The sequence below is a fragment of the Acartia tonsa genome, chromosome 10, assembly GCF_053477335.1.
Source record: "Acartia tonsa isolate MP-2025a chromosome 10, ASM5347733v1, whole genome shotgun sequence".
Taxonomy (NCBI): domain Eukaryota; kingdom Metazoa; phylum Arthropoda; class Copepoda; order Calanoida; family Acartiidae; genus Acartia; species Acartia tonsa.
Window position 1 is genome coordinate 41,842,768 of NC_137269.1, and position 27,017 is coordinate 41,869,784.

At 31.2% G+C, this 27,017-nt stretch overlaps 2 protein-coding genes across 2 annotated transcripts in view; one reads left to right on the forward strand and one right to left on the reverse strand.

Annotated features, from left to right (window-relative positions):
• The window catches only part of LOC145330820 (glutamate receptor ionotropic, NMDA 2B-like), a 79,921-nt gene that overhangs the window by 30,245 nt on the left and 22,659 nt on the right, over positions 1-27,017 (forward strand). The window contains exons 4-8 of the mRNA XM_080175483.1: positions 14,610-14,669; positions 15,009-15,091; positions 15,508-15,601; positions 16,160-16,219; positions 16,927-17,013. Of these exons, the coding sequence (XP_080031609.1) occupies positions 14,610-14,669; positions 15,009-15,091; positions 15,508-15,601; positions 16,160-16,219; positions 16,927-17,013 (384 nt within the window). The remainder of the gene's footprint in view (positions 1-14,609; positions 14,670-15,008; positions 15,092-15,507; positions 15,602-16,159; positions 16,220-16,926; positions 17,014-27,017) is intronic.
• Positions 3,480-7,391, reverse strand: LOC145329239 (C-type lection lectoxin-Enh3-like). The gene is made up of 7 exons (XM_080173290.1): positions 7,342-7,391; positions 7,116-7,170; positions 5,113-5,166; positions 4,208-4,339; positions 3,883-3,981; positions 3,700-3,764; positions 3,480-3,618 (listed from the first exon to the last, which is right to left on the reverse strand). The coding sequence occupies exons 2-7, from the start codon at positions 7,165-7,167 to the stop codon at positions 3,520-3,522; spliced, it is 501 nt and encodes a 166-aa protein (XP_080029416.1). The 5' UTR covers positions 7,168-7,170; positions 7,342-7,391; the 3' UTR covers positions 3,480-3,519.

Here is a 27,017-nt window from a genome sequence, read left to right on the forward strand (position 1 = left end):
GGGGGAGGAGGCGGTTGAATTCGGCAACCCAAATTTTCATTTTAGATTTAAAACAAACAGCAAAAAAATGGGGCCGATTTATCTTTAGAGGGTGGAGGTACCCTCCCCAAAAATAGTTATAAACCTTCCCCTTCCCAACAGACAGACAGACAGATAGACTTCTTTTTTCTTTAATATAAGGATTTGATTTAAATTTACATAAATTAATGTTTTCTGTGTGTCACATTATATTGAATCCTAAGATCCAATCCATATAATTTATCTATTCGCTTTATATGGATGATAAAATGTTTAAATATTCATGAACCCAAGGGGTGGTATTCGAGAAATTATATAATTTTACATGGGCTATGATTCGGCAATCTAAATCAGCTTAAAATTTATATTTTAAAAGTGTTTTGATTGAAAATTTCCCATGGTTTTACTCGCAAGAATATTACATGTACAAGTATAGATGTATAATCGATCCTGACAACTATCTTTTCCTAGTGGCAGAGAACCTTTTTGTCTGATGGCATATTACTCTTTGTGCTTTTGTAAGGACCCGGCTTTGTCTATATTTCCGACGTTATTAGCTGATTGTTAGACTCATTACAAAATCGGGACAGTTTACTAGCAGCTTCGCCCATAGCCTCTAGGGGCTTTGCCCCAAGAGGTAATTTTAAAAAATAAATAAATAAAAAGTAATACTGGTGCTGCCCGTAGTTTAATGTTCCCCAGAACACATTTTTTTTTTGGGGGGGGGGATTTTCATTTTTTGGGGGTTGTGGGTGTCCCATCCCCCAAGAAAATAGCTTAAAACCACCACAGGATCAATAGGTATATACCCTGAAGAGTAGAATCCGATCTGTTCAGTGGTTACCAAGATCTTAAGGGACGGACGGACAGACATCATTATAGATGACTCCTGTATAATTCCAGAATCCTGGTCCCTTTTCCCAGGAGTTTTACAAATTATTGAAAACAATGAAACGTTCCAGAAGAAGAAAGAGAATTGTTCTGAGAAAAGTTACTTGTCCAGTCTCTGTGAACTCAGGGAGGGAGGGGACATTGGGCTGTTTATTACAATAGTCCCCAAAGTGTTGTTATACCATTTTCTTATTCATTCGCTTAACAACTTTGGGGAGTTTAATTAAATCTTGTTTGTTGGTTTATTAAGCTGAGTGTTCAAATGTTTAAAAAACTAATTTTAATCTACAGAAGGGTTAATTTTGTGTATCACCATTTGGGATGTACAATAAGATATAAAAGTTGGAAAGGATTTTAATGTTAGAGAGAGATTTGAAATCTGCATAAAATTTTAAGGATTTTTTATAAAATTCGTTTTTTGTATAATTCTTTATCTTAAAGCAGAAATACAATTTAAGTTAATTAATTTTGACATCTGTGATTGGTCGATTGAAAACTATCTGTGCTCTGATAGGAGAAGCTCAAGTGTCGTACATCATTCAACCAATTACAGCGCAGGTAGTTTTCAATCCACCTATCACGGATGTCAAAATTAATTAACTTATATATCTAAATGTACAAATTATCGTATTTTGTCTTATCCCTTTAGATCCCTAAAGTGAACTAGTTTTTGGAAAAATCTATTAAAATTATATGAATCCGACCCTCCGTAGAAATATGGAAGAAAAGTTATTCAACCAAAACAGCAAAGGAACAGAGAACTGAAGTGGATTTAAGCTGCAAGAAAAAGAATATTAAATGATATGGTTCTTGTTTGTGCGTCTGTTTATGTGTTTGGTATACAGATTCCTGGGACAACAATATTATAAGCAAAGCAACTCTATGATCAATCCCAAAAATGTAAGTATGTCCATAAACATTATCATGTCTCAAGCATTTTTTCAACAAATTTACTTACAATTTTGCTTCGACTTCTATACATTTATGTTCTGATTATTCAGTTCTGACACTATACAAGTGTTAATGTCCGTTTGTCCTACCGTTTCAGTGTTTAGCTTTTATGGATGTTGTCATCCTTGTTTTGTTGAAAATTCGCAGCTGCGACGAAGCCCAATCTGTGCCACTTTTGCACAACTTTTGATTTCTGTGACGTACGTCATATTCTCAATCTCTTTTTTATGGGTTTTCTTTCCTACTTCTCCTCTCATCTTCCTCATTTTATGACGTCACAGGAATTTAAAAAGGTGCAAAAGTGGTACAGTTTGGGCTTCGTCGCAGCTGCAAACATGTTTCTTTTTTTAGTATTTAAAAAAATTCTATGCTGTTATGTTTAAACACCAAAGTTTTGTCAGTTATGGAATCTCATTTGACATATTCTGTGGTTAAATACAGGGATTTAAAGGATAAGATAATAGCCGATAAATTTATGTACATCCACAATAATGATACACAAAGTTGCCTTTCTCTAGATTACAATTAGTGGTTGACACGTTTGAACACTCAACTTAATGATCCAATCAAAATTCAATAAAAGTCCCCAAGTGGTTGAGCCAACGATTAAGAAAACGTTAGTATTAAACTTTGGGGACTTGTGTAATAAACAGCCCAATGTCTCTTATCTCCTTTGGTTTAATAACATAGATAGATATAGCACGTCTTTTTTTCTGGTAATTTAGGCATGTTAGAATTGTCCTATCGATTTCAATTTTGCATGGTGATTCCTGTAGTAGTTAGGTACGATTTAGAAAGCGTAGGAACTCTATAATCGTTACCAGAATGTCCGTACGTTAATTTTAAACATATCATATTCATTTTTAAATTTTTTAACAACAAATTTGTATGTAATAAAATTATCCGATTGATTTTATTTTTGATTCCTAGGACAACAAAGTACAATGTTATAAGTGACGCATCTCTATAATCAAGTCCTAAAAATGTAAGTATGTCCTTAAACATTATCCTGTATTTAGGGATGTTTTTCAAAAATTTTAATTAAAATTTAGATTCAACATTTGAACATTTATGTTCTGATTTTTCAGTTCTGACACACTACAAGTATAAATGTTCGTTTGTCCTACCGTTACAGAGCTTCGCTTTAATGGATGTTGTCATCCTTGTTATATTCTAAATCTCATTTTTTTTACTTTGCCAAAATTTGAACATTTTGGATCCTTTAAACAAGGCTTATGGTCCATATCCAAATTTTACATAGAATATTTTATAATATAAACTTCAATATTTTGCTGTTAGGTGTCTCAAACTATTATTTTAACTTGGAATCATGTTATTGTAAATGCAGGACCAACATTTTCGGTTCAACAGGTATCAAGTTTATAAGCTTTGTATTATAGATTTTAAACCATTTCAAGATGACAAATTACAATTAGTTCAATAATTGACCTACCTAGATGATTTGCTCTTGGGGATTGACCACTAAAAGGTAAAATGGGGAGTACCTAACACTCTGATTACTTAAGCCTGAATTATCTGACATCTCAAGTATATCAAGTCAACAAAACAGTTTCCCATGAGAGTCCAATTGAACCAATTTACCAATAAAAATATCACAATTCTGCTGAAATTTTTTATTTCAAATTAAAAGATAGTTTTTCAAATAGGGACAAAATAATGCTGCATGCAAATAGCTGTCCAAGGAGCAATCCCACAATCTTGATCTGCCCAAGCTAGCTTTCCATCTTTCCACCACATCTATGGTAAGAAAGTTAGGAAGATTATATAATTTTTTTATAATTTGTAAAAAATTATAAACTGTATTTAATATTTTGTTACCTCCAGACAGTTTTGATTTCCATTATAATTGTTAGGTTGACCATTGTGCCAGTCAAAAAATGTAACTAAAAAATCATAATTAAATAAAAATCTAGTTGACTTTGTATCGATTAAATTTTTTGGGTTTTGAGAAATATCTAACTTTAAAAGAAAATTTTGTGTTTCAACTTGAACATATTCAACCTGGAGTTCCATCATTCCACTTCCAGCCTGAACCTGATCTCTTGGCTCCCAACCAAAACCCATTCATTTTGTTTGCTTTTACGTATGGCATCAACAGTCCTGTTAGTAAATTAAAAATGAAAAAATACAATAGTTTAAAATAGAAAAAACCTCAATGCATCAAGAATCTATGGGTATCTGTAAATATTGTGGGTTTTTTGTTAATGTTTTATATTAATGTAAAATATCATAATTTATGTTTAAATTGGTTTAATAAATTTATTAGACTTTAACTGCTAATTTGTAATAGTTAATGCTGTTTTCTTTATTGAAATAATTTGCTAACCTTTCACGAATTCATTTTCCTCCTCAGATTTTATCATTGCAAGATAAGCACGATATTCACCAGCTGTTTGACATCGTCTGTTTGCCTCTTCCCAAGTCATTACACTTGGGTACAATATCTTGTAGCAAAGTCCTTATAACAAAATTTAGGTTAGTATAACAAAATTCCATGATTTTCTTCAAATCTTAATATTAAACATATTAAAAATAGAAAATGCTTATTTTTTGTGCCAAAAAATGCAAAATATTGTCAATTTCTCAAAAATTTAATAGTTTGAAGTTTAGTAACCAAAATTGTTAAAGGTGTTTTAAAATTTTATTAAGGCTAAAAATCTTGAAAAAGTTGGTAACCATAAGCAGAAAAAAATGTATAACCAACATTTTCATCTTTGAGGCAAAAACATCAAAAGGATTTTTTCAATTTCATTCTATTTGGAAATAAAGGATTTCAAACTTATTTTTGCTTTTGCATATTAATCTTCTAGCTTCTAGAGTACCTGAATTTGTTTGTTTTAACTTAACACTTTTTCAGAAGAAAACAAGATAGTATATATTCAGGGATATAGGGATGGGACAATGGCCCAATAATTGAAATTTGGCTGAAATGCTGTGAAAACTTGATTTACCCATAAAATTTAAAGAAAATAGTAAGCACAATTTTTTATCTAATTTAGAATTCAAAGAGGTATGAAAGAGGGTCATAAAAAGGCAATTATATGAAAATTAGGTCACAATATGTTACAATGAAGTGAACATTCCCCAAAGTCTGTAAACTAAGCAATATTAAGAAAAGTTGCATTAGTTCCAGTACCCAAAGTCCAAGACAGTCAAGAAAATGAATTTTAGAACCACTGTCCCTTCCTATATCCTGCTTTAATTACATACAAAAATTGGAAACTTTAGTACCTGTTTTAGGACTTTGGGTCCAACTTTCGTCTTGACATCCTTCCAACTTAAATCCTTCAATAGGTGAAGTCAAGATTATAAATAATAAAAATTGAATTTATATCAAGCTCTCAAATCTATTGAAATGTGATACAAAATGTTACTGTTGTTCATCAAGTCCTTAAACTGTTTTTAACCTATTTTTTAATCATATATCAAAAATAAACTATGACACCAGTAGAATCAGACTGCAGAGCCCAAATTTGAATTAAGTCCCCAATATACTTTTTTGGGGGGATTTAAAAATTCATTCTATATGTTGCTTTGATCATTTTGACGGGAGCAAGAGCAACTTTTAGTTTGGAGTTAAATTGTTTCTTACAGAACAATTTTATATGATTCAGTTCATATCAATACAATAATAAAAAAAACTCTAATTTGTTCGATGGAAATAATTTTTTTTCTAAAACAATCAATTTCAGTATAAAATCTAACATAATACAATAAAACACATAATGCTAAAGTTAAACCAATAAGATTTCTTGTTTTATTTCTATTATTATTATAATTTCTGAAAGAGTGTTTTCTCAAAGTGACTTATTTACAATGTAGTTAAATAATTCTTATTTAATTAAAATGAAACGAATGAAAACTATACACGTAAAAGATACATACTTTTTAAAAATATTTTTAAAAATAAGTTTGAATAATCTTAATTTATATCATATTTGTATATGTGTCAAAAATAATTTTGTTGTATTGCATAAACATTTGTTGACATCATGTCATCTTGTCATCATATTTAACCCTTTACAGCCAATTTTTATAGCCATTAGGTGAACGAGCACAAACATGTTAATGTTAATTCATTGGTATATTGTAAAGATTTAACTTTTTAGTGAAATTTTATAGTAAAATCATAAGGCCTAATTTTACTCTATACCAGAATACAATATTTAAGAAGCAAAACACTCTAAAAGCTACGAATTTTACCCAAATAAAAAAAAGACCTTTTGCTTTGGTCAAAATGACCACGGCAACAGTAAAAATTAATATTTAAATCCCCCCAAAAAAGTTTATTGGGGACTTAATTCAAATTTAGGCTCTGCAGTCTGATTTTACTGGTGTCATAGTATACTTTTTATATACGTTTTAAAAATAGGTTAAAAACAGTTTAAAGTTTATCTGTATCATTTTCCATTTTTTAGATCCAAAAAATATTGGAAACTGGGCTATCTTTAAAATTGTGACTTATAATTACTTGCTGCATATATAAGCATTAAATTAAAAATGAACAACCAATATTTCATTAATATGGTATTTGCCAACTATTTGTAGTAACAAATAATGAAAAGTATTTAAAAATGACAATATTAAAAAGTAGCGAAGCTCAAAAATATTAAAGATTAGGCTATAAAAGTTTTCCGGAATTTTTATAAATATAATAGATTTGAAATCTGCATAAAATTTTAAGGAATTTTTATAAAATTAGTTTTTTGTATAATTCTTTATCTATAAGCGCAAATACAAATTAAGTTAAATAATTTTGACATCTGTGATTGGTGGATTGAAAACTATCTGCGCTCTGATAGGAGAAGCTTAAGTGACGTACATCATTCAACCAATTAGAGCGCAGGTAGTTTCCAATCCACCTATCCTATTGGTCAAAATTTATTAACTAAAATTGGATTTGCGCTTTTAAATAATGAATTATATAAAAAACGAATTTTATAAAAAATCCTTAAAATTTTATGCAGATTTCAAATCTATTATATTTATTAAAATTCCGGAAAACTTTTATAGCCTATTAAAGATGTGTAGCAAACAAACACAAAAAATAAGTAACATATACAGTGGGTGCTAATTAATTTGAGGAATTAACTGAAATAATGTCTTAAGCAAGTTTTATAATGCAATATGGCTACCGGCCCTTTTATCTACAATTAAACAACCCTTAAAACAACAATATCATTTTAAAATTACATTTATTTTTCTGTTTTCTATTTTGTGTAAGAAACTTTTACCTGAAACCAAAATTGGAGCCAAAATGAAAACAGAATACAACAGAAACGTCATTTTCTATTTATAAAAATGGTATTATTTATCCATAGATTTTATAGATTTGCCATGGTATTTAAATTATACATCCGAATTTAAGACCTTGCAGGCATAGTTAAACATAAGCAGGTTCAATGATAAGATAAATGGCTTAACTTATTATGACAACCTTACTTAAATGATAATACTTACTAATCAACTGTAAAGCTGAGTTGAAACTGATAAAAATTAATTTGATCCTAGCCTTTTTATATTAATTAACAAGTGTTACTTAAAAATTGGATTCCTTATTTATTAGTCATGCTCTAGATAATTTGAAATTATACAAAATTTTTCTTCTGAATATAATGGACACCATGAAGGTAGGGGAGATGTATTAATAAAAAGGTATTGAAAAAAAAATCAGGTTGTGTATATTATTTAGGAAATACCTGTTTCTTTAAGAAAATTAGGCATTAAGAAATTCAAGTTGGTCCATCAAAAAGAATGGAAAGAAATTGTTTGAAAATATTTGACTAAACTTTAGTATGAGGTAATATTTAAGCCAGGATGACATCCCACAACAGTAATAGAAAGAAAAAATACCCAGACATAAGGCAAGCTGTTTCTTATATGTCTTTATAAACAATTCAATTTAGTAGAAAAACGAAAATCTTGAAATGAGCCTTTTTTAGAAAAAGTCTTGAAAGTCTTGTGGTTTGTGGGATGAATCATTTAAAGCAAAAGTATAGAGCTTTATTTAAACTTGGTTTTAGTTCGTTTCTTTGGAAAACTTGAATATAAATTTAAAACATCTATTCTTAGTAGATACTCAATCATATTTCTCAATTAAAATATCTATCTGAATACAGCATAACAATCATCAGGCAATCAGACATGGTGCGTTGAAGTAAAGATGTTCATTAATCAGTTAATATTTTAAAGGTTTGTGAATTTTCTCTACAATAGAAAATTCAATCAATTTAGAGACAAAAATAACTGGAATATTATAGAACTCACAAAATATTTTTTAATGCCTAAAAACCATTCTAAATTGTTAAACATACATAAACAATTAATAGTCTGTCAAAAAGAGTTTATTTAGTCATTAAATAATACAAAATTATTTTTTTGTTTTGACTTTAGCAACGCCATCAACTTTAACACATTGAAGAGGAGATTCTAATTTTGTTCTATAACGCACAATTTTCAGAGTTAAAACATGATTAATACCTTAATCTCTTCCTTTAAACTTGCTTGACAATTAAAAACCTTTAAATCAACACATTTATTAATGTGTAGGAGTACAGCTCTTTACAAGTATTTTTTACCTGGAGGTCGATTGTGGAAAAATCCTTGCCTAATATCAAATTTTTTTTCATGGAATAGTCTATACTTGGGTAAATATGTTATCAATTCTAGATTGGCTACATTATTCTAACTAGTTCTATAACTGATTAATCTGTTTCCAAAAATCTAGCTTTCTTTCTTTGCACTTCTTTGTACTTGTTTTTTTGTCAAAATGATTTTATTTGAATGTCTAAAATACAATAGGACTAAGATTTTTAATAGGTTACTATTAATTTTATTGTCCAAAAACTATTGTGTAAAGGAATACTCAAAAATATAGGCCAAAGGAAGATTTTTTGTTTGCAATTTGACATCAGATACTTGTGTAATTGGGTGGCATAGCTGCTTACATACATAAGTAATCCAAAATAGAACGTATTATTTATGAACAACAAGTGGCTTTTACCATTGATTTTTAAGGAATGTGTTGCGCAACAGTAAACAATTCTTAGTATCTTGAAAAGAACAAGTGTTAGTTTATATTTTATTTGATATTTCTTCTAATATTCTCAATATTTCATCAAAAAAAAAATAAACTAATTATTTTTAAAATCCAATATCCATTTCCTTACTTGTTTGTTATTGGTTTTGGTTCTAAAGACCCTCAATCAATACCTAACCAGTTAAAAAATCTTGATTGAAAACTAAAGACTAAATAATGGCCCAGAGATGAAGATTGGTAAATAATTTATCTAAAATCCTGACAATCTTATAGTATGAATGGGTTGTCTACTTTCCTATACAAAGATAGAACTCTGTAGGTGATATTAAAATATGATTATTATATTTGGTTTAAGAAATAATTTTTTAAAACTAGCCATATCATAACAAATTTTTCTGTCTGCTATATTCAAAACTAACTCAGCGAGTTAGCAGCAATGATGCGCTAGTACCCAATGTCAGTCAGAATCTGCTAATTTCTTGCGTATTTCCTTTAAGCCGGTACCCAAAGTCTGAGACTCCTAAAACTGGATATTCGATCCATTGTCCCTTCACTTACTCCCAGTAAGTTAAGGGTTTACACCAGGGGTCTAAAGGGACAAGACAATGGCCGATAAATTGATTTACATATTCAATATTAATACACAAAACTATTACCTATGTAGATTACAATAACGTTTGGGGACTTGTGTAATAAACAGTCCATTGTCCTATCCATTTTGGGTTTACACACATCTAAAATCTCTTGCTGATTGTAGAAATTTATTTACAGGAATTAAGATAAACTTTTGATTTTCAGGTTCATATAATATTTACCATACAATTAATAAAAAACTATAGGATTACTGAATAATAGTTTAAATCTTTTTAAAATTTACTCTTAAAATAAGTTTAAAATTGAATTAATTCATGTTAAAAATATATTCATTACGGAATTTAAAAAAGCATCATAGTACAACCGAGCAGGTAAAAATGAATAGATATTTCTTGCATCGTATTATAAACAGCTTTCCGCGGATATAAAATGTCCAATTATAAGATTAAAACCAATTTATTTTAGCCCCGAGATGCTAGACATATTTTTTTGTATGGATGAGAACCGGTTCTAATCCACAGGATTAGAATCAGTTTCGAATGAATATGAGAATAGTTATTTCTCGCATCGTATTATAAACAGCTTTTCACGGATATAGAATGTACAATTATAAAATTAAAACCAGTTTTTGTAGCCCCGGGGTGCCGAAGGCACGGGCTAAAAAACTGGTTTTAATCTTATGATTGTACATTTTTATATTCGTAGAAAGCTGGATATAATACGATGCTAGACATAGTTTTTTTCGTATGCTTGAGAACTGGTTCCTTTCCACTGGATTCGAATAAATACGAGAAAAAATTTTATATTGTTGTATGTATCTTATAGTCTTTTGTTGCGTAAAGATAAACATTCCTTTCAATATTTTGAAGATTTGACATTTTAGCACTTGTACACTTTTTGCAATCTTAGACTATAGACGTCTATACATTATTTATTGCAAAAAAACAAGGATGACAACATCAATAAAAGTGAAACTCTGAAATCAAAAGTCAAAACTAACGTAAATGAACATTGAACAATTGTAAAGTGTCAAAACTTAATGAGCAGAATATTAACCCAAAGCTTTAAAAATTTTACATAAAATTTCTGTTTAGGGATATACTTACATTTTTAAAGCTTAATTATAAAGATGCTTCGCCTTGAATATAGTACTTTTTTGTAATAGCAATAATTGTTCCAAAAAATGCTTTCTATTACTTATTACTACTTATACTTATTATTATAGGAATCATTACCTAATGTTTAAAATTGATGAGACAATTCTAACATGACTAAATTAATGAGAATGTATATACGTTATGTATTTTTTGTATAATAATCCAATTCATGTGATTTTTTTGGAATACTGATATCAAGGTACATTTTAGGCTAAGTATCTCCATTATCAAGTCCTAGCTTTGCTTTTATGGATGTTGTCATCCTTGTTCTTACATAAATAAATACAGAACATAGTAAATAAATAGCTTTATTTGAAATATAAAAGCGTACTAATAATCTTTTTAAAACTGTGCCTTTAGTGTTAATTTTAATTTTGAGAAATATTAATTTTTCGTCCATTGCACTAATCCTGTGTAAGATTATGAATTTCTGTAAGTATATCTCAGGGATCTAAATGGATATGACAATAGCCGATAAATTGATGAATATCCCCTTTGATGATAATAAAATTACCCTTTCTGTAGATTACAATTAGTGGTTGAAACGTTAGGACACTCAACCTAATCATCCATCCAATCAAATCAATAAAAGTTCACAAAGTTATTAAGCCAGCAAATAAGAAAACGTAGCTGTAAAAGTTTGGGGACTAGTGTAATAATTAGCCCAGTGTCTCCTCCCTCCCTGGCATTTCTAGTGCATGATAATTATCACATAAATAACATGATAAATATATTTGGATGGAATATTGATATCAATAAACCTAAAAATGTTAATATTTCTCTAATAGAAAGTGGCCTACCAGTCCCCCTCCCTAGGAAGTCCAAGATTTTTTTTTTTTGGGGGGGGGGGAATTGAGGGTCCCCTTCTCTTAGATGTCCCCTTTAATTCTATTTACGGGGGGGGGGGGGTGGATGAAAAATCACCCCTAGATAAAAGTAATCCCCTTCTGCCCCCAAAAAAACTTCTAAAGCTTTCATTTCCCCCCCCCCCTCCTATTTTTTGAAATGCCCGTAGTTACCATCAGCAGTTACGCTATTTTTCCAGGGTAGTTTGGAACAAGTTGGGTGGTAGTTAGCCCATAAAGATTTTTAACTCCTCCTCTTCTAACTTCCATTCTTGCTTTAAAATAATCCCCCCGGTGGGAGGAGGGAGGGGGGGATGCCTCACTAGCAACTTTTCCAACCTAACTAATTGATTTATACATGGATTAATATCAATAGTAATCATACATGTACTTCACATCATTCCTTAATAAATTTAAGAATTATTTTTTTACATAGAAGAATTGTTATTTGTCGCATCGTATTATGGACAGCTTTCTGTAGATATTAAAATGAAAAATAGTTATGTTAGCCCTGATGGGCTAATAAAACTGGTATTAATTTTATGATTTGTATTTTAATAGTATTAAAATTTATACATGATTTTCTTAATGGCTGAGAACCGGCTTTAATCCCGCGCATATTGAAAGGTTTCGAAGCAATACTGTAAAATAATAAAGATTTATATTTTAGATGCCAATCTCTCTACGCAAACTGTTAAAAATGTTTCGTAGCTAAAAAAATAGTTCTGGTTTAAATTTTTGGATCATGTATAGAAAACAGAGTAGCGGGTTTCGTCGTATTTTCACAGTAGCTTTTGATAGGTTATTTGAGGTTAGGTAAATTTTAATGATTGCCCGAAGGTTTTGGAGCCTAGAAATAGGATAAAAAACGTCTGTAAAAATACGACGTAACCACGTCCATGATCCTAATTTTAAATGTCAATCTTGATTGAATTAAGGGATGTGGTGATGTATTACTTATGTCTTGGTATCAATACTAATCATATGCAGGGTGGGCCACATAAATCCGGACTTTTTTCAAACGGCCATAGCACCAAAACTATTTGACCAATCAGGACGTTTGACCACACTATAAAAAGCTTAGGTAATTACCTTTTTGCCCATAAAAATTTTTGGACGATGGAGGACGTGTACTGGCAGCGCTTATGTTCAACATGGCAGATTCGAAATGCGCTGATAGTTTACCCTGGATTCTCGACTTGTGCCCTCTAAATCTGATCCCAGCCCATCTGTAGCCTCCCAGCAGCCCCGATCTTCATCTAATTGACTTTTGGGCCTGTAGCGCCTTTAAAGCACGAAACAATAGACGCACCCATACCACAAAGACATCCCTCATTGCCACTATCAAGGAGAACTTCGCCAGCTTGGACAGGGACATTGTGACCAGGGTCTGGGGGCAGTTCAGGGGGCGGGTAGAGGCGGTGATTGAGGCTGGCGGCGATTTTATTGAATAATCTAATAGTCATATACCTATTTTGCTTCCTAGTTTTTAAAATTCAATAAAATCTTTAAAATTGACGATTTTATGTTCATTTCTTTAAAAATAAGAAAAAGTCCGGATTTATGTGGCCCACCCTGTATATCTGGAAGGGAGGAGACATTGGGCTCTTTATTACTCTAGTCCTAAAAGTTTTAAAATAACGTTTTGATATTACTTGGCTTAACAACCTTGGTTACTTTTAAGGAATTTTGATTGGTTGATTCATTCATTTGTTTGTCCAAACATTTCAATTGTAACAGGTATTTTTGTGTATTATAGAGGATATATATCAATTTATTACCCATTGACTAATCCCTTTAGATACCTGAATTTCCTTTGAAATACTCAGTACAGATTGTCAGATGCCGATATTCTAGATTGGTCGGCTTTGGCTTGATAAAAATGTGATGAAAAAAGAATATCCATGTGGATGAATATTCAGATAAAATATATTTAGTTGAAATTTAGACTTTAGATTGTGTCTCGCTGTCACTAAGTATTGCTTATCTGTATTCGGCGGCGGATTTAATTTGCGGCTGCGGATGCAGTTGGCGAGCCCTGCTGAGACTTAGTTGAGACGGAGCTTTTGGCAAACAATAGGCTAGAAACAAATTCCAAGTATTAAACCATATTAAACTTACTTAATTTCCTAGATATAAAGGATTAATGTTACCAGAAAAATATGATCCAAATAACTCAACAATTGTCGTATTTTACATTGACATTGTGAGCAACATAGCAATTCTGATAGAATCTTATAAGGCTATTCTCAAAATGACTGAAGTTTCTTGATCAGTATTGAAATAATATTAATTTCGGTATGTTATTGTACAATGGCAAGTTCTTTGGTTAAGTAACATGTGTATCTGATTGTAGCTTAAGACTATTGAGGGAGGGTACCCATAACTCCCAAGAGAAATTACTGCAGGAAAAAGAATACATTTTGTCTTTTTCTTTAAATATAACTTAAATTAAATGTTCGCTCGATCTTTCCTCCTTTACCCATTCCCTTAAGTGTCACTAGAGGCCTCTAGGGGCGTATCCGTAAGTTTAAAATATTTCAATATACCAACATAATGACAAGAAATACCAATATTTCTGATATTATTATAACATACTAAATTTCAAAGTATATAACTTATTATAATCGTAGATACTCTATATTTAGATTTTGTCAGTATGTCGGTGCGTCATTTTTTCATAACTTAAGAATATTCTATATTAGAAAGTATCGTAATTTTTAGTTATTATTTACAGATTTAACTATCATATTTCTCATGATTACCAAAATCCTATTCCAAGCTGTTTTTGACACGAGAAAAGAGGTTGTCAGTGTTCGCTTTACAAAAGTTTACTACTGTCGATTTTTTGATGCTCTAATAGACGTTAAGTGGGTAAATTGTTGTTTATCCACCCCCCCCCCCCCAAAACAAAACAAAATTAAAACACCTTATTTTAAGAAATACATTAATTAACCCTTCAAAAAGAGCTTGGACGTCCTTGGATACTTCCATCCTTGTTATGAAATAAAAAATATATGTGGTTTAAGTTGAAGTAATAATAGTTTTTCCCAAGTTTAATTCTTAAATTATTGAACAAAATTTTATTTGTAGGAAGAGTTTGAGCTGAATCCAAGTCTTGTGATGCTAGACGCAATGCCAGGACCAACCCAGGTAAATATGAAAACTCTGGTACTAGAGAGACTTGAGACAGCAAGGTGTCTGTCTGTCAGATTGTATGCATCAATCACAGGAAGTCTGTAACTGCTGAACCAAAATGGCTTCTTTTACAGTGAAGCTTCTCTATAACAACCAACTCCAACTCCCCCAACCAAAAAAAGAAGAATTTCCTCAGCCCCCCCCCCCCTCTCTCTCTCTCCCACTCTCTCTCTCTCTCTCTCTTTATCTATCTATCTATCTATCTATCTATATCTCATTCTACCTCCTAGACCACTGAAGGTCTCTAGAGGCATATCCACTAGTACATAATGAATAATGAATGTATATTTGTAGGTGCTGGAAAAAATCTGTGATCAGTTTCTTGGGAAGAATATTGTTGCCTTGCTATACCTAACCAACTCAGAGAACTATGGCAGGTAAACATGCACCATAATGATGATCTCTAGGGGGCTTGGTGCAACTTCGGGTTCTAGACCTCTCCACGCACCTTGAAACATACTCTTACTTGTATAAGGATTAAAGGCCATTAAAGAAGAGTATTGTTGCTTTGCTATACCTAACCAATTCAGAAAACTATGGCAGGTAAACATGCACCATAATGATGACCTCTAGAGGGCTTGGTGTCCCTTCAGGTTCTAGAACTCTCCACGCACCTTGAAACATACTCTTACTTATTAAAGGCCAAATATTTTTTTCAGTATCCTTCTAAAAGGTCTTCGTCTTTTTTAATTCAAAAAAATATATTGAAGATAATGTAAAATATCGTTTAGGACTTTTTCTAATAACTTTTTTCTTACAAATTAGCCTAGAAACAAAAATTTTTATATGCTAGGGAGACAGTGGCCTCCCAGTATTTTCTGGAGCTGGCTAAATATGTTGGACTCCCGGTCATCTCATGGAATGCTGATAATGCCGCCTTAGAACAGGTAGCCATATTTCATATTTGTCAGGAATCTAATGGACGATAAATTGATGAACATTCCCTGTTCTATAGAATAACAATTAGTGGTTGAAACGTTTGGACACTCAACTAAATGAACCAACCAACGTAGTTAAGCCAACGAATAAAAAGCCCACTGTACCCTACTTCCCTGGAATTTGGGTAATCCCGTACGTCTGTTTATCATATTTTATAAAATAATGTAGAGCTTTGTTGCTGCACTCTTTATGAACAAAATTAGGTTTAAGGACAAACGAAGGAGTGACTAACGTCGGAGTGGACAAAGTCAGGAGTTTCAAAAATATCAAGTGAATTAAGTATTTCTTAACAGGTTAGCTTAGGCTAGGTTAGGTTAGATTAAGGTATCGACACACAAATAAGCTCCCCACGAGGCATTTAAGATGGTTTTAAATGGGTTAGGTTAAGTCTCCACTTAGACGTTTGATCAGTAGGACGTTTGTCACCTCTGCGTTTATCCCAGGACCCAAAATATTCTTTATTACAATATCACAAAAATCTCCTTTTTAAATTTTAAAAATTTTAGACTACTGGCTTGGAAAAGCTGCAGTTACAATTAGCCCCAACTGTTAAACACCAAGCACAGGTAGGAGAATATAAACATTTTCAGTATGGCTTCCAAACCGATTTATATCCGCTGGATTAGAACTGATTCTCAGCCATACTGAAAAATCATGTATAGTTAGCATCGTATTATAGACAACTTTCTGTGGATATTACAATGAGTAATTTTAAGGTTAAAACCAGTTTTGTTAGCCCGGGCTATTAATTTTGGATATCCGCAGAAAGCTGTCTATAATACGATGCGAAAATTTTTTAATTGAAAAGCATAAAAGATGGTTAAATTGCTAGAATATACTTGAGAAACACAAAAAAAATATATCAAATTATCTTTTTAGCCCCTGTGGGCCCTAACCTAGTAAGAATAAGCTTTTCTGAATTTTAGCTAAACCCCAACCTAGATATTATTTATTTGTTCAGGCTATGATATCAATTTTGGAAAGGTATTCTTGGCAGTATCTCTCCATCATAACATTTACTATAAATATTTTCATCCTGGTTTATATATGTATATGTTTATTTAGGCTATGATATCAATTTTGGAAAGGTATTCTTGGCAGTATTTCTCCATCATAACATTTACTATAAATATTTTCATCCTGGTTTATATATGTATATGTTTATTTAGGCTATGATATCAATTTTGGAAAGGTATTCTTGGCAGTATTTCTCCATCATAACATTTACTATAAATATTTTCATCCTGGTTTATATATGTATATGTTTATTTAGGCTATGATATCAATTTTGGAAAGGTATTCTTGGCAGTATTTCTCCATCATAACATCAAAAATTGGTGGTTATCTTTCTTTTACCCAGGTACATGACAGACAGACACAAACGCTAATATCGTAGCTTCGCTACTAACAATGCTATACATTTAGTATTGCTGCGCTAAAGTTGGACACAATTATGCTTGGTTGTATAATAGAAATAGGAGAGAAGAAGTATAGTGTGAACCCCTTTTTTGTAAATCTGACAAAGGAACTCCTCCAGCTGACAAAAAACTTTAAAATTTTTCGTGTATATAATTTCTAGAAAGCTAACTTTATATTAAGGAATTCAACAATTTATAGCTAACTTATTAAAGGATTTGTAATATGCTTTACACTATACTAGAAAATAAATTTTAACACGATATAATTTACGTGAGAAAAGCTTTATCTTAAGAAATGTGACTATTTACAGCTGACTCTTCATATGAACAAAATGAAAAAAAACATCCCTTTCCTCTTACCCATATGTGTACAGTGTATACACAGTACAACGCTAGGTCCTGTTGAAAACGTAACGAACGTACTGTTGTATTGCTATTTGTTGTTATTTTATTTTTATATAATTTATTTCGAGGTAAACATGAAAAAAACTATGAATTTATGTATTTTAAATGTTTATAATAGATACGAATTACGAATTAAAGATTATAAATCATGTACATTTGAAGTCCGAGATATTATTTTTTTTGTTTTAATAGAAACTCAAGAAAAAAATATGATTTTATTAACTTAAATTCATAAAGGGATTTTTATTATTTTACAACGATTGCAATAGATGAAGCATATTTATTATTAATGCACAGATAAAACATAGATATGAAACAACAATATGAAGGCAGTACTTCATGTGATAGACTTGATTCGAGTAAAAGTTGAAAGAACAGCTCTAATTAACTCTATTGAAAAAACTAGAAAAATTCAGTTTAATTCAACCAATGAGATTTCATGTATGCTCCGATGCGATTCATTTATTGGCTCAATCAGACATTACCTCTCTTAGTACCTTTATTGGTTGTATTATGTATTGATATTGTATTTTTGGCATTTACGTGATAGATTACACCCATTTACTTTATTATAGCAATGTAAAGATAAGATTAGTATTCAGTCAGTCGTAAGGCCGAACATAGAGAAACTACTCTATAATTATTTTTGTCAGTCTAATAGTGCTTTGAAAGTCTAACAACCTATAAGGGAATAGTCTACTTTTATGTCTATACACCTAAAGCACCCAGCAGATTGAATGTTTTATTATTGGATGTTACACCAGATTTTCATGTTCTTTAATCCAGTAAAACGCGAAGCAGGCTAAAATAATTTTCACACCCGTTACTCCACCCACTCCCCTCCTACCGGATGAACGAACTGACTGTTTAATGAGTTCTATGTTGACAACCTAAACTAACAATAAATTTTCTTCTGTCAATATATCCACGTGTTCTATATCCATTATTACTATTAACTTATAATTTTATTTAAAGGGTAGCATTTTACATCAAAGAAATGTTCATTAGTCCCTCATAAAAAGACCTCCTAATATTTCAACTTTTAAAAATGTTTCTAGCCAGATTACCCAGGTGGATAATCCCTCATTTTTATGACGTCATATGACTGATTTTTGAGACACGTTATCCTACTACTTGTATTAAACTAAGCTAGGTCACCTGTAAATCTAGATCCAAAATTAAGGATTAAAAGTGATAATAAAAAAAATTGGCGGTTTTTTGTCTTGTTTTTAAAATTTTGCGCATTCCATTATTTAAATTTTGCAGGTATTTGTGTTGTGTGAGTGTATAAATTATATTCAAACAAGGATGACAACATCCATAAAAGCGAAGCTCTGAAACGGTGTGACAAACGAACATTAACTCTTGTAGAGTGTCAGTGTAGAGTTTTCAATTTTCTACCAGATAGTTGTAAAGATATCAACTTTTGAAAATCATATTTTTTACATATATGCAACCTATATATATGGCTGTCCTGTTTTCACAAACTCAGCAGTAGATGATTATTTGATTGGTATTTATTGTAATACAAAATTATACATATTAGATTGTATTCCAGTAACCTATTTTCGTTAATTTAGACATTTTAGAATTGTCCTATTGATATCAAACTTTGCATGGTAATTCCTTTAGTATTTAGGTACTTCAAATTTTCTGGATAAATCTGGTTTTCATTGCCTTTCAGGGAAAACTCTTAAATTGAATTAATTGCCCATTGTCCCCTCCTGTTCTTCCTAATGTTTTAATTAATGCCCCACCTTCCCGTTGCTCAACAATATACAATTAGATATATTTTTGTTTCGTGAATTTAAAATTACTTTCTACCATTGCAGATTATTATCCTTGTTTATTACTGCAAAGTATAAAACAAGCATATAAAAACAATGAACTTAGTCAAGGATGTTGTAAGCAAAAAGTCGTAATTTAGAGATTTATTTTTCAATGTCTTTAATTAAAAAGGTTAACAAATTTGTGTATTGTCCCTTTCATTGCTACGCCTCTCAAGGAGCGTTTCATCGTATTTTCACAGTAGCTTTTTCCCTACTTCTACTTCCCTACTTCACGGGCAAATTTTATATCAGCGGAAAGCCGTTTATAATACGATGCGAGAAATAACTTTTGATAAACTTGACATTTCATCATGTAATACAAGAAAATTTTCCTCTTTGATTACACAATGGTACAAAAAATATAATAACAATACTAGGAATTGTTTATTTATGAATGTTATTGTATGATACTGTGTATTATTCCATTGTTATATAATCATAAACATACAATCATATGGTTAACTAGATTATTGTCAAGAAATCATTTTTTGTATCTATATTACTACATATAATCGATATGTTATTACATGGATTTTGCACCAGATTTTCAAGTACTCTAATAAAGTGATACTCACAGCAGACAGCAAATTCTGTAATTTTACGTCACTTTTCTGCAAGTCCTTAATGTGCCTTATAACAGACAGACAGACATACAAAGCAGGGAGTAAGGGAGGAGACAATAGGCAATTAATTCAATTTTATAGTTTTCAAAGAAAATTTGGAGGAAATTGTAAAGGGGGTGTTAATAAAGTTGAGAAATCTATAAAATAAGAATAAAGTTCCCAGAAAAAAGCAATCATTTGAAAATTAGATTACCAGTATATCAGACTGACGTCACTATTCTGTAATTAATTACTAGAAAAATCTCCCTGAAACTCGTTCAACTCATTTTAAATGTCACTATACACAAGAATTTAATTTAGGTTGTTAGATTAGTTTTCTTTGATTGTTCATTACACAAATATCACAATAAAGTTTTTATCTAGGAAAGGATATTTTTTTGAGAAATTTTTTTTTAAACCAGCCATATCAAAACAAATTCTTCTGTCTGCAATATTCTAAACTAACACAGCGAGTAGCGGCATTTCATGCGCTAGTACCCAAACTCAGTTAGAAACTGCTAAATTCTTGCACATTCCCTTTAAGCCAGTACCCAAAGTCTGAGACTCCTAAAAATTGAATATTCAATCCATTGTCCCTTCCCTTACTCCCTGCATACAAAGTGAATTGTAGAGTAGTCGTCATATGAATCTTCACACAAAATTTATAAAGTCTGGGGGAAAGGGGGGATATTGAAATATTTGAAGTATTCCAGAGCATAATTTTCTTTTAGAGCATTACATACAGACTGACGGACCAAGTTATTTATAGATAAGATATGTATTGTTCAGCAAAATCTAAACTAAGAGAAATCAGAAGTCTTTCTTAAATAGCAGAAGAGATAATAAACTTTCAGTTTGGCTTCCCAACTGATTGTTATCCGCTGGATTAGAACCAGTTCTTAGACATACTGAAAAATCATTTATAGCCTCATATACAAACAATTTTCAACGAATAATAAAAGAAAATCATAAAATTCATAACAGTTTAAATCTTTAAATCTTTTTCATTTTAACATCCGCGGAAAGCTGTCTTTAATACAATGCGATAAATAACTTTTCCCACTGATGGTGTTTGATGTTTCCAGAGCATTACAAAAGAAAGGCCGATGGACTAAGTACATCATAAACTTGATGCTTATTCTTGTAGCGAGAATAAATGTATAAGTATAGATGTTGTATATTCTATACAAATACCTGCACCAAATAGCCTTTTGCTAGCAGACGAAAAAGAATTTCATCAAACTTTACTGTAAAAAGCATTTGTAAAATAAAAAAGCTGTCTATCTTGAACAGCAGTCTAGAAATTCACTTCTTGCCAATATCATTTTGTAAAGACATTGACAGACAGACAGAAAAAAAGAGTAGCTTTGTTAAAAAAAAAAAAAGGTAAAATGAATCAAATAATAACCCTATTCATATGCATATTGCCTTGATTATCTGTCTATGTTGATATCTGTATTTGACTGAGAATAATATTTTTCATCTACACTCTAAAAGAGAACAGATTGTTTTTAGGTTGATTTTTTTAAAGCAAAGATTTTTATAATGAGGGTCTCTACGTCCTTTCTGTAACAAATAGGTACAATTTAGAAAGTGTACCAATTCTATAATTGTTACCAGAAAACCCGTACTTGACAATCATTTTTTTGTATCATAAAATTTATCTGATTTTTGAACAATCATTCATAGGACAACAAGATACAATATTCTAAGCGAAGCATCTCTATAATCAAGTCCCTTAATGTAAGTATGTCCTAAAACAGAATCCTTGTTTCGTAATTTTGTAAGTTTACATACAATTTCGTTATACTTTTTAGTAGCGAAGCTACTCTATAATTCACTTTGTCCGTCCGTACGTCAGTCCGTCAGTCCGTAACGCTATGGGGGAAATGAGATTTACTCAGCTCCTATAAAAGATAGAATGCTGAATTTTTTTGACAACATTCCCATCATTAAGGAGCACAATTAAGTATAAAACATCGATGGCGGTAGGACCGCTTTTTTGCAGGTTTTAGGCTATTTTTGTATTTTTCACATTTTTCTCCATATCTTCAGTGTTTATGGTGCGATTTTCAAAATTTTTTCAGTTATAGATATATAAATTAAATTTCCAGTCGTTTCAAGAAAACAACTATGATGGTTAGACTGCCTTTAAGCAGGTTTTAGGCTATTTTTGTATTTTTCACATTTTTCTCCATATCTTTGCTGTTTATGGTCCGATTTTCAAAAAAAAATTTGTTATAGATATCAAAATTAAATTTCCTGTCCTTCAAAGAAAACAATTATGAACGTCAGACTGCCTTTCAGCAGGTTTTAGGCTATTTTTGTATTTTTCACATTTTTCTCCATATCTTTGGTGTTTATGGTACGATTTCCAAAATTTTTTCATTTATACATATCAAAATAAAATTTCCTGTTGTTTAAAGAAAACAACCATGACGGTCAGACTTCCTTTTTGCATGTTTTTGGCTATTTTTATATTTTTTACATTTTCCCCCATATTTTTGGTGTTTTTGGTCCAATTTTAAAACTTTTTTGGGATATCAGTATCAAAATAATTTTTTCCATTGTTATGAGCATCTTTTATGTAATTTACTTTGACCGTCATTATTTACAAAATAAAACAGGGTTTCGTGTTTATTTTCTCCAATAAATCAATTAATAAATACACTTCAAATCTACTTGTACATATTACCATCCATGATTTTGTTTTTTGTGCTTCGCTACTTATGGATGTTGTCATCCTTGTTAATTAATATTCTGGTTTTTAACGTTATGACACTGAACAAGTGTTCATGTTAGTTTTTTCTTCTGTTTTATTTCATATCTTCGGGTTTATGGATGTTCTCATCCTTGTTAATAATACAATTGCGGGAATTTCGATTATTTATTTGATATTTAACCTTCATTTTTTACAGTTTTTGTGTAACACAAGGTGTGGTAATAATGAATTTTTTTTTAAAGCGAAGCTTTTCTATAATTAGGGTCGGTCCGTCCGTCCGTACGTCCGTCCGTAACGGATAGCTTTTTTTATTAATTTAGGCATGTTAGAATTGTCCTATCGATTTCAAATTTTGCATGGTGATCCCTGTAGTAGTAAAGTACAATTTAGAAAGCGTAGCAACTCTATAATCGTTACCAGAATGTCCGTAAGTCCATTTTCAACATTTTGATTTTTTTCACTTTTTTAACGACAAATTTTTATATGATCCCATTGATCTGATTTTTATTATACTGATTCCTGGGACAACAAAGTACAATTTTATGGGCGAAGCAACTCTATAATCAAGTCCTATGAATGTAAGTATGTCCTTAAACATTATTTTTCATCGAGCAATTTTTTACTTACAATTTTGCTTCGACTCATATACATTTATATTCTGATTATTCAGTTCTGACACTCTACAAGTGTTAATGCCCTTTTGTCCAACTGTTTCAGAGCTTTGCTTTTTTGGATGTTGTCATCCTTGTTTACATCATTATTAACAAACAATAATAATTATATCCATATGTATAGCAGCATTGTGAAAAAATAAGATCAGTAAATCAATAAACAGTATATAACATAATAATGTATTTTAAAAGCGCATAGTTTTTTATATCTGAGTTAATAAAGTTATAGATTCTGAGCCTAACTTAAAAATTATGTATCGTATCGTTTGAATAGACAATTTTCTACGAATAATATAAAAAAAATCATAATGTTAGGCCAGTCATTCGGCACCTCTGGCCTCACAAAACTGAAATTAATCTTATAATATTTCAATTTACTATCTGCGTAAAGATGTCTTTGCTGTTTGATATGATGGGATAATTATCTTTCTATTAGATAATGATGGAGTCATTATCGCATACATTAATCATTGACCATATTTATTAGTTTTGCAGTCAGGGCTCGGCAGCTGCGCGTCAAGCCTGTCTGTAAGCCTCAGGGAAATCAAACTTTTACAGTTTTAAAAATCAGCTGGAAGTCTAAACTTGACAAAAATGAAAAACCATTATCTTTTTTAATTTCAAAGCAATCAAACTGGTTTTAATTTGAGGCTTAGTCGCGGCTGCCGAGGCATTTGTGAATCCTAATATAAAGTAGTAAGCCTTTTTGTCTGTAGCGAAGGACCTCACTAATCGCTGAACCGACATGGTTCTCCTTTACAGTGAAGCTTCTTATAGATCCTTGGATGGTTTTGGTCTATTTCATTTTTAAAAATAAGTCTGGGTATGGTTTTAGGATATTTTCCTGCCCTTCGATATATCTTCTAATATAGAGCCTCTAGATGCTAAGGGGGGAAGGCACTAGTGTAAATATAAAATAAAATAAAAGTATCTAATTAAATGTGTGTAACTGATTTATTGCTTCGCTACTTATTAAAAGTATTGTCCATGTTATGCTTAATTAACATGGACAACACTGGTTTCCACCAAAGGATGTCCATTTGGAATGGGGATAAGGAGCAAAAACCCTCAACAGTGTGAAAGGGTGCTTTAAGGGCCTTAGTTTTTACTAATCAGCTGAATTTTTACATTTTCCATTATGATGTAAGTATCCCTCCCCTCCCAATCTTTATGACATGGATCTAACGGCAACGTCCTAGTTATTTAAGAATTTTGTTGGACAGAACCAACAGTGAAATGTCACTTTGACTGAATTAATAATTTAATCAAATTGAAAATGTTCCCATAGATGTGTCAGGATTTATTCACAATGAATTTTGGGCATTTTAACAAAGTAACAAATTATATTTTGATAGGTTATTTCGGTTAGGTAAATGTTAATGATTGCCTCGCAGGGTTAAGAAATTGGCAGGGTTAGAGCCTCCCGCAGGGGCTAGAAATAGGAGAAAAACTACTGTGAAAGTATGACAAACCCGCTACTTCATTTTCTTTTATTTTACTTGTGGCTTCGCCCATGGAATCTAGTGACTCGATTAGGGGGCTACAAAATAGCCAAGAATCATTCCAGGTCATTTGATTTAGGAAAGAAGTTAACTAAAACTACAATAAGAACTATGTGAATCATCCCTAAAATGCATTAACAATGGTTACTTTTTTACCAGGAAAAAAAGTAAAATAAAGATTTGAATAACTATTCGGGATTTGCCTTTGGTTATTTTGAATAATCACCTGAAATTAGCATTCAATTAGTGGGAGAGATCCTTTATTTGGATATGTCAACCACAAATATATGCATGGAGGGAGGGGACATTGGGCTGTTTATTACACTAGTCCCCAAAGTTCTATGTATAATGACGTTTTCTTATTCATTTACTTAACGACTTTTGGGACTTTTACTGAAATTGGCTTGGTTGATTTATTAGGTAGAGTTTTCAAATGATTCAACCACTCATTGTAATCTACACAAGGGGTAATTTTGGGGATGTTCATCAATTTATTGGCCATTTTCTTATCCCTGTAGATCACTAAATATATGTCTGAATTAGAAATATAGAGACGTATAATTGCTAAAAATTAAATGGATTTAAAGTATAAAATATTTGTACCTTATGTACTTTATTAGGTATGGCCGTTTGTCCATTAGAAGAAAATGTGAATTCCTCAGCTATTTTGATTATTGGCTGATTATTTAGTAAAGGGAACATTGAATTAAAAACTCACAAAAGAATTTAAATTTAAAATTGATTTTCCAAATTGTTTCATACAATTGAATACATGTGAATATTCTTCAAATGCCAAATATATTGGGTTATCTATTTTGGATAAGCTTCAAATAGGCCCTTGTAATAAATGGCTTTAGGCTATTATTTTGTTATTTAAGTCATGGGATGGTATAAGGCTTTTTTTTCTAGCCCCCTTCTGCCACTTCAAATACAGAGCTCCTAGATGCTAGGGTCGAGTACGCTAGTAATAACCACTGAATATCCATTATTTTAAGTGCTTTGCTTCTTTTGGAGGCTGTTATTCTTGTTCAATACTATCACCCTATTTAAACATTTTCTTACCAACCCTCATTATATGTAATCATTATTTAAAAGTAACAGGATGTGTGTTTGTGTGTGTGTTTGTATGTTTGTACCGAAGGATCTCGCTAACCGCTGAACCGATCGGGTTCTCCTTAACAGGGTAGCTTCTCATAGGTCCCGGGAAGGTTTATAACTATTTTCTTGGGGGATGGGACACCCCCAACCCCCCAAAAAAATGAAAAATCCCCCCCAAAAAAAAAAATTTCTTCGCCCCCCCCAAATTTTTTTTTTACTTTTTTTTTAAATCGAAAATAAGAAATTTAATTGTTAAATTCGACTCTCTCCTCAAGACCCCCTAGAGGCCTCGATGGGCGTAGCCGCTAGTCATTATTTAAAAGTAACAGGATGTTTATTAGTCTATTTGTAGCTAAAGATCTGTCTAAACGCTGGACTGAGATAGTTCTCCTTTCAAGAAAAGCTTCAAATATTATAAGGGTTGGTATATTATTAATTACATTTTAAGGGAGGGTTTAACCAACCTCCCAAGAGAAATCACCTCAGGAAAAAATTTTAATGGAAGTGGAGTGTTGAATTAAGTTTTCTCAAGTGCCCCCAAAGTTAATTGATAAAAAAACATTATTGTTTAACAGTTCAATGGATATAGAATATACATGGATATTATGACAGAGGGAAAAAGTTCGTAAATTGCCAACATGGATATCATTTATCGGTCAGTTCGTTCTTGCACATGGAGGGGAATGGATGGGGTAAAGGAGGAAGAGGGGGGGTGTTATTTTAGATAGCTAAAAGTTTCACTTTATTAGAGTACATGTTAATCTGATGTAAGATCCAAGTATTAATATATCCATTGATAGCTCCACCCGAGATAAAACAATTTAGCAAGTAGTTTAACAAAGAAGATAGTTAGCAACATAGAAAATTTAAAATTAAAAAAGTTTCTTAGATATAAAATTTTATCTGTTTAACTTAAATTTACAAAGAAGGTGTCTTAACTTTTTTGCTTTTTATTTAGAATAGCTAGTCGGTGTTTTTAGTTAGTAATAAATGTAAAATGGTCCATAGAATTTAAATATGCAATCGGTTTTTTTATAGGCCTCTTATTTTTGATGTAATTTAAGTTTTTTTTAAATAATTAAGTCGGTTTTAAGGTACTAAAACGCAACAAAATAAA

What these genes read in the sequence shown, in the direction of transcription:
- LOC145329239 (XM_080173290.1), bottom strand. Translation starts at nt 7,167, where the DNA reads ATGACGTTTCTGTTGTATTCTGTTTTCATTTTGGCTCCAATTTTGGTT. An exon ending in GACCCAAAGTCCTAAAACAG is followed by an intron (nt 4,340 to 5,112) that starts GTACTAAAGTTT and finishes TTTTGTTATAAG; the next exon opens with GACTTTGCTACAAGATATTG. An exon ending in GGAAAATGAATTCGTGAAAG is followed by an intron (nt 3,982 to 4,207) that starts GTTAGCAAATTA and finishes ATTTACTAACAG; the next exon opens with GACTGTTGATGCCATACGTA.